Source organism: Hyla sarda, chromosome 1 (genome assembly GCF_029499605.1).
Source record: "Hyla sarda isolate aHylSar1 chromosome 1, aHylSar1.hap1, whole genome shotgun sequence".
NCBI lineage: Eukaryota > Metazoa > Chordata > Amphibia > Anura > Hylidae > Hyla > Hyla sarda.
The window spans coordinates 543,771,446-543,783,639 of record NC_079189.1 but is presented as its reverse complement, the minus strand read 5'-3'; the positions used below and the strand labels follow the sequence as shown (position 1 = coordinate 543,783,639).

Here is a 12,194-nt window from a genome sequence, read left to right as displayed (position 1 = left end):
CACACCCCTATACCCCAAAATGTAATAAGGCCAAGTTTTTTTGTTTTTGTTTTTTACATGGATTTTTTTATTTTATTTTAGAACGTGGTAGTTTTATATTATTTTTTACGTAGATAGTTTATTTATTCTATTTCATGCGACTGCATTTCTTGTAATATAATATGTTCTTCTTGTAGAGTTAAGTTCAGAAAACCTCCGCATTTGCTTCAAGATCATCAATGCCTACGTTTACTTTATTTCCTCTGAATTTCTGCAGGTATGTTTCTATCTCAAATGCCCTGTAACCTGGTGTGTTTGCCTATTCTGTGCACAATCTATATTGCTGATCAGTAAGGGTAACATTTTTCATGAACCTTCATACTGTTGTTGAGAGACAAGTTGAAAACCTATAAAAATGACACGGGAATCTTGGAGAATAAAATAGAGGCCACAGGTGAACGCTGTAAACATGGTTTCCTTATAATTTTTAAATTACTTACCAACAACATTACACTTCTTGCTGTTTTACAATGATTGATTGGCGTTTACGTTTTGTCATTTGACATTTATGCAACAATGTCTGTGCCAGAAGGGGCACCGAATACTGGAGAATTATTATGTCAGATATTGCTCATGAATTCGAAGGGTTTCTTAAGTATCCATTTCTCCTCCTGCCGCACCAGACCCACTATGTGAAACTGTGTTTAATGCTGTCATTAGTTTTTGTGCTACTTTGCACTTTGCTTTGTAGTCTTAAGAAATAGAAGCCATTACAGAAAATACATACTGAAGTATAAAATCTATGACAAGTAATAAATGAGATTCATTTGACATCTGAGCGGGGAATGCATTACAATGAATCTGAGCTACACACTGTTATCTGGAAGCATTGTCTGGCCCCAGCCTTGTTCGTAATGTGTGTTTCTGTTATCTTTTCACTGTCTGCATTGTGTTAGAATGTGTTCCCAAAAAAGCAACACATCAAGACATCATATTCTTATACTGGGGAAAGTCCACAAGTAAACTGTTAATTAATGGATGAATAACAGAGGTAGCACAACATAATCTTTCATTTTACGGTATGTTTACTCATGCAAATTTTGCTGCAGATTTTCTGCAGCGGATTTTTCTGCCCATTGAAGTCAATGGGTAGCAAAATCGTCTGCAGACAATATGCAGTAAAATGCTCATTTGTGAACGTATCCTGGATCTTTTCACACTTATAGTATCCTGTGCATATTTGATGCACAGGTTTTAAAGCTGCAGATTTGAAGCTGTGTTCAGTCATTTAGTTTACTTTAAAATCTGCCGCTTCAAATCATGCGCATCAAATATGCACAGGATACAGTACATGTGAATAGACCCTAAAGAAGTTTTCCATTTTAAGACATGTGCCGCAAGAAAATGACTTCTTGTTTAAATAAAGTTTCTTTTAAGAATTTTTCGTAGGTTGTTGTTTTAGTTAGCTGTATTCTCTCTAAACACTAAGCCTAATAATGGGTTGACACACTGTTCTGTAGAGATCACATTTTAGCATTATCCTCTATATTATCACAAGCAGAGTTTGGTGAAAGGTGACCACAGTATATAGATAACACAGGATCCAACATTTAAAATAGGTGATGGTCACAACTTCCCTCCTCCCCCTCTCTGCACAGGTCACAGATGCCTAGAAAACTCTCCCATAGAAGTCAATGAGTCATCTTCAGACTACAAGTTCATGTGGTTGTAAAATAAATCTCTAAATTAGTGTTTTTCAAATAGTATGTCTCCAGCTGTTGCAAAGCTACAACTCCGGGCATACCCGGACAGCCTTCGGTTGTCGGCGCATGTCAGGAGTTGTAGTTTTGCAACAGCTGGAGGCATCCTGTTTCGAAAACACTGCTATCGGCAGCTCTGTTGACGATTTCCTCCCGAACTCCATTCACTAACCTTTCTCACACGCTGTGAGTACACAGTGTGTGAGCCGTGGAGACACCGTCACGCCCCCTCCCATAGACATGAATGGAGGGGGTGTGGCATGATGTCACGTCCCCAGTCCCGGAAACACGGAGGTTTCCGAGACTGGAGATTCAGCACCCGCATAGAATGCGGGTACTGCCGGGAGATCGCGGGCAGACGAAGACACTTAAGCTTCATGGTACAAAACCACAAGGGACTCTAAGGTGGAGATGTATCAAAACCTGCCCGGAGGAAAAGTTGCTGAGTTGCCCATAGCAACCAATCAGATCGCTTCTTTCATTTTTCAGAGGCCCTTTTTAAAATGAAAGCAGCAATCTGATTGGTTGCTATGGGCAACAGGTCAACTTGGGCTCTGGACAGGTTTTGATAAATCTTCCCCTATACTGTAGCTGTAGCTTTAAATTGGTAAATCATACTACTAAATGTCTGCACCAAGCCCCAGTCTACGCTTGTTTTTAATCACTTAAATCTGCATTTTATTGGATGAGTTTTGTCCTGGGATCGTACTTTGCTATCAAAATTTCAGTAAATTGAATTATACATAATTGTTGTATCTCTCCTGAATAAATAACAATCTGCAGACTCGTTGAACTGTTCACTAATGTGTTTACTCCATATCCTATTTCTTAATTCTATTACCGTCCCGGTCGCCTTTATGTACAGTAGTCACTATGGAGGCTTGTCACTTCCCATCCCCTACATAGGAATTGACTGCGTTTTCACACTTATTTGATGTAAACAACTACTTATATAGAGATGCTTTATGTAGTGTTAGGACTGTGTTTACTGTGGGAACCCAATAATTAACAGAGTAAATGGTTTTGCGCTGCCACATTGTTACTCCCTTAATGGCTCTTTTTACTCAAAAAGTCTATTAAAATATAATTGCAGTTTAATTAAATTGCTTAATTTTCACTCATTATGTTTATTGCTCCTTATGTGCTCTGAAAACAGAAATAAATGAGACAACTGATTAGGAAATAAAAGCAAAATAAAACTAATGTATATGTGAACAGTTTCACTACCTAGTCCAGTGTTTCCCAACCGGTGTGTTCCTCCAGCTGTTGCAAAACTACAACTCCCAGCATGCCCGGACAGCCAACGGCTGTCCGGGCATGCTGGGAGTTGCAGTTTCACAACAGCTGGAGGCACACTGGTTAAGAAACACTGTACTAGGCAGTGATTTTCTAAAGTTATTCATTATTGTAACCTCATCTGTCATCTGGGCTGTATCACAGGAATGCATCATGTTCTTAACTATGTTACATCATAACAGTAAGCTCTTCTTTACTGGCAGATATATGGAGCTGGTCTCTGCCAGTCTTTCCTGGAAGTCCTAAAAGATATAACCGTAGAAGGTCAAGTTCAAGTACTGAAGGTAATGTCATGTTTTTGACAAATGCCGTGTGATTCTTACCTGTATCACCTGTATCATTGTGCACTTTTATTAATGGAGATAAAGTCAGAGAGGTACTCTGTGAATAAAGGATTTTTTTTTTAAAATGGGTCCTGTGGTGCGACCTCTTCGAGAAATATCAGCAGGAGGTTCAATTGTCTCTAAAACACTTTGAGTTTATTCAGAAAGCCTTAAAACAGACGCATTTTGGGACATAAGCCCCTTTCTCAATGTGAACAAGGCAAGCATACATGGTGTGGTGTGATCACTCTATTTATAGGGGGACTGGTCCCTTCTATTATGACGAGATCCAGTTTGGGCCATTAAAATTAAGTCACATATTCAACAGATTTAGTAGATAAAATAGTGTTATAATGCATTATTCATATATGGAAATGTTATGGGTACAATAGATGTTACTTTCCAGATTAATAAAACAGTGAATGGAATAAGTAAGTGGCTGGCGTGTGCGGTATGCAGTGATGCAGACGCGCTGACAGGCTGCTGGTCTGCATGTGAATCGCGATGTCAGCATGTGAATCATTGTTTGCTGGTCCTGTGATTTGGGAGTGCTTTGTATGCATATGGAATCATGAGTTTATGTATAGAGATGCAGATACTATTGCATTATCAGTATATCAGTTAGAAGATCGCTCCGCTCTGTTTGGAGTTTGCGCATGCGTGAGCAAAGAATAGAGGGTAAACTGTGGACATGCCGGTGTTCGCTCTGAAGGAAGAGCATAACTCGGCAAGTGTATCGAGCAATGCCGAGAGAGGACCAGCATGAGTGTGGACTGTTCAGATCCACTAACATGAGCTGTAATATAGCTCACATAATGTGTATAAATGAATCTTGGTGGACGGAGTAAAATGCTAATTCTAATTATACTGTATGTAAATTTGAATGGTTTTTATTATTATAATGATAATTCTGAGAGACCAGTGAGGGAATGGAAAGTAATGATGGGCATGAGAATGGAAGAAAACAAATGATAGACATGACTGTCCATATGTGATTTGGATGTTGGAAAGATGTTGGTAACAGTTGGGGATAAATGAGATTGAATGATAATGCCGGGTGAAGGAGAAAGAAAGGGTAAAAACAAAGATAAAAACAGGAATTTGTGATGGAGATGAAATTTGATTGTGAATAGTACAGGTATGTGTTGATTTGCGGAAGGGCGTTGAAGATGTATTAGTAGATATTTTCAATACCCTCATTCAGGCCATGTGGAACTAGAGATTTCATTTTGAAAATCCAAAAGGACTCATTCTATTCCTGCGTGTTTGGGATTTGCGTCCGATATATTGTAGTCTACACTTGCATTCAATAAGGTAAATGATGAGTGTTGAACTGCAGTTTTTGGCTTTTTATTTGAAACCTTCTCCTGTTTGGTTGCTTTTGAATTGTGTAGCTCCGTTATTTAAATTGGAGTAAAGTTTGTATGCTCATATGTCAGAAATGAAACATCCTGGTGTCTTTGAGTTTGTATTTCCACTGGATTCAATCCTTCAAAGGCGGCTGGGAGCTACCATATTTTTTATAGCTGTTGCTCTCCTATATGTAAAACCCTTGTTTTTTGATAAGATTTCCTTCAGAAGAGGGAGTTTCCAGTGTTTGTTGACTATGTTTTCGATTTTTTGAAATCATTGACTATATTTTAGATTTTGATAAACACAAAAACCCAGCTACAATGCCAGATAACCATAAAGAACGAACAACCAGAAACACCCTTTCACAGAGAGAATCTATGACAAACACCCCCATATTACAGGAGTACCCATGTTTGTGTAAAAAATGACAGGATCTCACAAATCTCTGAATATCCCCCCAAAGGAAGACCGACCACCGGTCAACATCAACCTCAAACTACTTCTGCAAGAACTCTATCATCACTAGAATTACCACCTACAGTGTTTGGTGACTCTAGAACTGGGACTGGAACAGGGATTGATAACACACATACCATCCAGCAACAATAAAGTTATCCCCTTTCATTTATCACCCTCTGACATCCTGAATATCTCCCTCCTCACATCACACAATACACCTGTCAAAAATAATGATGGAGATAAACAACCCACTTTGGATCAACAGACAACAGCACTCACTACACCAGAAAGTATCACCAGGAGTTCACCGGCTTTTTTAGAGCTTCCCTCCCAACTCACCCCTGTTTCACCAGAACACAACCGAACAGAATCATTCAACACACTAATAACCCAATACTACAGCCCGGCGATAATAAAGAGGAAAGCCCCAGAAGAAGAACCAAAAGAGGTTTTTGAGGGAAAAGGAAAAAAAAGAACAGAGAACAACAATCCCAATCCCAAAAAAAAGAACAAAAATCTACACTGAAGATCTTCAATCTATCCGCCCACGTCTTATCCGAGCAAGACAGAGAGGTTCTAAACAAGGGCCTCTCATTTTGCCCAATGGACAAGATTACAAATTCAATTTATTTGTGGACCTCAACACCTACATAAAATTAACACTTGCACCCCATTTTTGCATCATGGGAAAAAAACAATAAAGACAAACCAGAACAAATACAAATTGCGGACCTGGAACCTATCCTAAATCCTCAACCAAGCACTCTATGGTTCTAGGTCCTAAGTAAACCTTCTACCCCATGTTCCACAGGGGACAATTTATAGATACCTTTTTCTCCATAGTGACAGAAGAATTCCGGAATATTAACACAAACAACACATACAAACATAACAAACAAAAAATTGCAATCAGAAAATAAGGAAATAATAATTTGCAACGCCGACAAGGGGGGCGGCATAGTTATACAAGATCGATCCACCTACATTTGTGAAGCCTATCCAATCATATCAGACCACAACTACTATGCCCCCCTTTCAGAAGACCCCACAAAAAAGTTTTAAGAAACATGTAAAGACCTAGTGGATCAAGCTTTCAGAAAAAGTGTCATTACAAAAAAGAAAAAGACTTCATCACGATAAAAGAACCGAAGATAGCTATTTTTTATCACCATCCCAAAGTCCACATGGACCCAATAAACTCATCCAGACAACCGATAATTTCAGGCATAAACTCTATCACCAGCAATTTATCTCACTACATTGATGTCATCTTATAGGAATATGTTACCAAACGGAGGTCCTAACTAAAAGACACTCCATCCCTGATTGAGATAATGAAGAACGAAAACTGTGACCACAACTATAAATGGCCCAGTTTAGATGTAAAATCACTTTACTCCAATATCCCACATAGTAAAGGTCTGGAAGTTTTTTATTCCTATGCACGGAGTACCTCTCTGACGGCTGCAACTTTGGCTGGGTATCATCCCTTGTCCGAGCACCGGGTGGCTGCACCGTATAATGCAGCACAGGCCAAAAAGTTGTTGTGTCTATTACACAACAGCTAAAGGTGAGTGAAATACCTCACCATCCGGTGCACACCTTCAAACTTTTGATATACTACCCCATGAGAAACTCTGCTTTTCTCTTGTTTGTATAGAATTTCATTAATGGAGATATGTCAGAGAGATATATGAAGGGAGTGTTTTGGCTGCCGCTTCGTGCTGGGGTTGACATGCTTTGTTGCAAAGGAGAGCCCGGGCTACGTACAGGACATCGCAGGGGATCCTAGCAGCCGGACCCCCACAATCTGAAACTTATCCCTTACCCTGCGGATAGGGGATACGTTTTTCTGCATGATACTTTTCCTTTAAGGCCAGGTGTGAATTGTAATGTTACTATAATGTAAAGGAAATTTCCACTATGGACAAACTAAACTTTGCTTCCCACTGAACTGATCAAATCCCCAAAAAACAGTAATCACCTGTGGTACAACATAGAAAAATTTTACCCAACCTCTCCACTGCAGGGAAAATTAAATGAATAAAAACCTAATAGCTTTCCCATGTAGGGCTCTACCATAATAGGTGCTCTGTGCACAATATTATCTTTACTGAAGGGGTTATCCGGTGGAATTTTTTATTCTCGTACTGCCCCCAGGCTGTCTAATAAAAACATTAAATCACCAATCTCTTGTAGCCTCAAGGTAGTTATCAAGTTGCCCTGTCTCTGGCCGGCCTCTGTTGACAGTCGGCTTCCCTGGAGACCTTAGCCAGTGATTGGTGAGCCACACTGTCAATTTCCTCAGCTGTAGGCCCTACGCTCTGCTGCTCTGGGCAAAGCAGAGTCACCGGCCACAGATCTCTGGTACTGGAGCTACGAGGAAGCGGAGGCAGGTAAGTTAAGTTTTTAATATTTTATTAGGCATGTTGAGGAGAGAACTAAAATAAAAAATTCCACTGGACACCTACAACACGTATTTCATCTCCCAGATTCTGAACTAGCGACATATGACAAAATTAATCTACATCTTAAAAAATTGAAGTATAAATATCTGCTTTATCAGATTTAATATTCACGACAACACCTAGACAAAAACCTGGTCTAGGCATGCTCTACCCCGTTTTTTGATTACGATACACACATTAGAAAAATGAAATACATGTTGAAATGGGAAGATGAGCTGGGTAAACAATTCCCACCCTCGACATGGCAAAATGCCCTTCACATCGGAAAACATTTCTCAAAATGTTCCAATCATGGGGAACAGCTGGAAAAAATATGGTACAGACGGTATTACACTCCTAAACGACTGGCTAATATGTATGATAATCAAGACTCTACTTGTTGGATAAATTGTGGCATGACTGGTTCTTTCTCTCCCATATTTTTTGGAAATGGCCAAAATTCACCAAACCTAGGCACGATTTATTAATCCTTATACAGTCCCTCACACCTTCACTCCAGGACATTCCAATCAAATTGACCCTTTTAATGATAGGCATTAAGGATTTTCCTGTCGCAGTTCACACTCCTATTTGTCATGTCCTACATAACTATAGATTACTAATTGCTAGAAAATGGAAGTCCCATGATCTATGTCCGAAATTATTTAAATGGTTAACTATTACTTAATTTTCGAAAAAGTTATTGCCAGACAAGAGCACAGATGTGACAAATTTCTTAAATTATGGGAAATATGCGTAACTTGTTCCTTCCTTGTCCTATGGATTAAACCCGATTTTACCTGCATTGAGCTGGATCCGATCTCTTTCATTTTCATTTTCCTATAAGGAGGTACGTACTAGTTCATGTACCAATTATTAACAGTATCTTTTTTCTTATCATCTCTACTTGAGATATATTTTCATTTTGTTCTGGTGTGCTCCAGTTTAGAACTTCAATTCACCACACAGTCTTACAATGACATTGCTTATTTATGTTAATTTTGTTTGTTTCATTCTCATACACACATCCCATCTCTACTAAAACCCTTCTTGTCTTGTTTAACTTTCTCCAATATGTAGAGCGAGGCCAGCTCTAAGCTCTATACACACCTCTGTGGTCTTGAGATAACATTTTGTAGCACTGACCTTATTCCATATTTACGAGCAACACAAGAAGTATATTTCTCTTTCAAATGCATCCACAAAGTTTTGTCGAGTTTTTGAAAACACCCATACTTTCCATGTTTTTTCTTTTATCTATGATCAAAATGTTATCTTAAAATGTTCATTGACATGTTTTTACTTGTTAAAGTGGTACTCCGGCGCTAAGATATCTTATCCCCTATCCAAAGGATAGGGGATAAGATGCGTGATCGCGGGAGTCACGCCGCTGTGGACCCCGTGATCTTGCTCACAGCACCCCGTTACATTCAGTCCCCGGAGCATGTTTGCTCCGGGTCTGATTACTGGCGATCATTAGGTAGCGCAGCACAGTTTCCCCACATTAGGTAGTGCAGCACAGTTTCCCCACATTAGGTAGCGCAGCCCAGTTTCCCCACATTAGGTAGCACAGCACAGTTTCCCCACATTAGGTAGCACAGCACAGTTTCCCCACATTAGGTAGCGCAGCACAGTTTCCCCACATTAGGTAGCGCAGCACAGTTTCCCCACATTAGGTAGCGCAGCACAGTTTCCCCACATTAGGTAGCGCAGCACAGTTTATATGTGCACCAGGTCCCATGTAGCAGTGTTTGCCGAAGTGTGTGAAGTCTTCCGGCATTTAGCCCTGCTTGCCCGAAGCAGGGCTAAATGCCTGAAGAAATCACCTTCCTGGTGCCCGGGACATGACATCGGGTGATACAAATTCCAGATCCCTGGTGAGGAACGCAAAATTTTGTTCCACAGGCCACAAATGGCCTGCAGGCCGGGAGTTTGAGACCCCTGCATTAAACAAAGCTTCATGTGTGATACACTTCAGATATGTGGTATCTCGGCCTGATATTATATATCACATCTTAAAGCTGCTGAAGAAAAGTCCTATGGAGGACTTGAAACGCATCCAGGTCTGCTACTGACGCCGCATATATCCATCCTCTATATTGGAATACAGCTATTGCGCTTATACGGCATCCGCTAAGCCCCAGGTACTTATGCGCATTGCAACGGCCACGAGGACGCCACATACCCTCTGACCGCATTGCAGATTACCTGTACAGCCAGCTTCTGAGACGGCTGAGTCTCTATCAGCATGTGCCACACATAAGAGGACCGTGAATTTGAACATTCTCTCCGCGCATTGTACATGATTTGGAAAAATTCACAGCTCATTGAAGCGCTGCAGTCCCCATCATTGAAGCCCACTATCACCACTATCCATATGAAACGGCCGAGTCTCTAAGCGGCGATCTATCCTCCAGCTCTTCAGTACTGCAAGTATACTTAACATTGCTACTGTTTGCTCATAAACACTGCTAGTATACCAGACATTGCTACATTGTTACCATGCAATAATTGTTACCTTGTTGCCAACGGATACCACTCATTCTACAAACAGCGCATTGAACTGTACAATTTTTGCACTTTACATATTAGTTTCTATTCAAAAGACACGTGCACCACTATTTTATTCTTACAGGCTGGAATATCCACAGACGTGTGGCTTTTATATTGATTGCTTTTTATTACATATTTTTATATTATAATGTATTCTATGCTATATATGTAACTTTATAATTTATTAAATTGTATTTTGTGTCCCCGCTGACCCACAAGGGCCCTGTGCGTCACAGAGCACATTACATATTTGAAACAATTAATTAATAAATGTCTATCCAGTATTCAAGATCCTGAGCCCTGTGCGTCACAGAGCACATTACATATTTGAAACAATTAATTAATAAATGTCTATCCAGTATTCAAGATCCGGAGCCCTGTGCGTCACAGAGCACATTACATATTTGAAACAATTAATTAATAGATGTCTATCCAGTATTCAAGATCCTGAGCCTCAATTTTCCTTTTAATCAGATTTGTAAATTACTTCTATAAAAAAATCTTAATCCTTCCAGTACTTATTAGCTTCTAAATACTACAGAGGAAATTCTTTTCTTTTTGGAACACAGTGCTCTCTGCTGACATCTTTGTCCATTTTAGGAACTGACCAGAGCAGCATATGTTTGCTATGGAGATTTTCTCCTACTCTGGACAGTTCTTAAAATGGACAGAGATGTCAGCAGAGAGCACTGTGGTCATGATGTCAGCAGAGAGCTCTGTGTTCCAAAAAGAAAACCATTTCCTCATTAGTATTCGCGCAAAGATAATCAACAAAAATTATTTGTTGTGCTGATCGCAGGGGAACTGCATAAAAATTTATTTTTAATAACTTTTAATCCGGCAAATGGTTCTCAGTGCGGCGCTCCTACCCGCAGTGGCGGGGAGCAGTCTAGTACTAGCCGCTGCTGGGCATGGTGCGCCCAGCAGCCGCTAGTACTAGACGGCTCCCCACCACTGCGGGTAGGAGCGCTGCACTGAGAACCATTTCTTGGAAGCAAGTACATCCTAACAGTACCTATGGACTCCTCAGGGCTATGTGAGTGATTATAACAAGTGGAATCTATTAGTACTTTTGAGGAATGTCTATTGAAACCATCCATTCTGTGTACGTTTTCCTTTCAGATCCACTGATGACAATCAACCCTGTTGCCTAGGAGTCTGTGTCCTGAAATTATGTATGGGGCACACTATGTATCGGGTGTACCCCTTCTATGAGTAATCATGGTTCTCAGTTCTTTAATATTTTTCTAATTGTATTATTTCTAGTGCTTGATGGGCTTAGAACAAACAGCCTTCATACCAGGATCTTTTGTAGTCCCCTGATGACACCACACTACTGTGGTAGAAACGCGTTGGGCTTATACTATTAGCATTAGATGTGAATAATTCTTGATAAATCCACATTGACGTGTGGTAATCTTTTTGATATATTATTTGGTGTTGGATATAGTTTTGAGCACTCATTCTGATTACTCTGGTGGCTTTTAACTATGAATATTAAAAGTTAATTTTTATGGAGTTCCCCTCCGATCAGCACAAAAAATATTTTTTTGTTGATTATCTTTGCTTTAATTATCCGGGAATGATCTGGTCATATGCAGGCCGTTTAATTATTATAGGCATATTTCTCTAACCTCTTTAGTATTCAGCAGCTAATAAGTACTGGAAGGATTAAGATTTTTTAATAGAAGTAATTTACAAATCTGTTTAACTTTCTGGCACCAGTTGATTAAAAATAAATAAAAGTTTTTCACCGGATTACCCCTTTAATCCATGTACCAGGCATTTGTAAAGATTGATGAGAAATCTGTTATACTTATCCCAAATATGAAAAGATTCCTGATATAAAGTCTGAAGAGAGAACTAAAGCAATCTACATTATGTCCATGAGCAGACCTAGACCTCTCCATTAAATGCTGTTCTGAAGAAACTGTGAAGATCCAGTACACATTGTATTAGGACTGTCATTATTTGATTGTCGCTAAACGTTATTTACTAGATCCTGGATAACCCTTTGAAGTTGC

The 12,194-nt window shown here is 39.7% G+C and overlaps 1 protein-coding gene across 1 annotated transcript in view; it reads left to right on the top strand.

Moving 5' to 3' along the window:
* IPO11 (importin 11) overlaps positions 1-12,194 on the top strand; it is a 494,099-nt gene that overhangs the window by 238,787 nt on the left and 243,118 nt on the right. The window contains exons 23-24 of the mRNA XM_056541414.1: positions 177-256; positions 3,239-3,319. Coding sequence (XP_056397389.1) covers positions 177-256; positions 3,239-3,319 — 161 coding nt within the window. The remainder of the gene's footprint in view (positions 1-176; positions 257-3,238; positions 3,320-12,194) is intronic.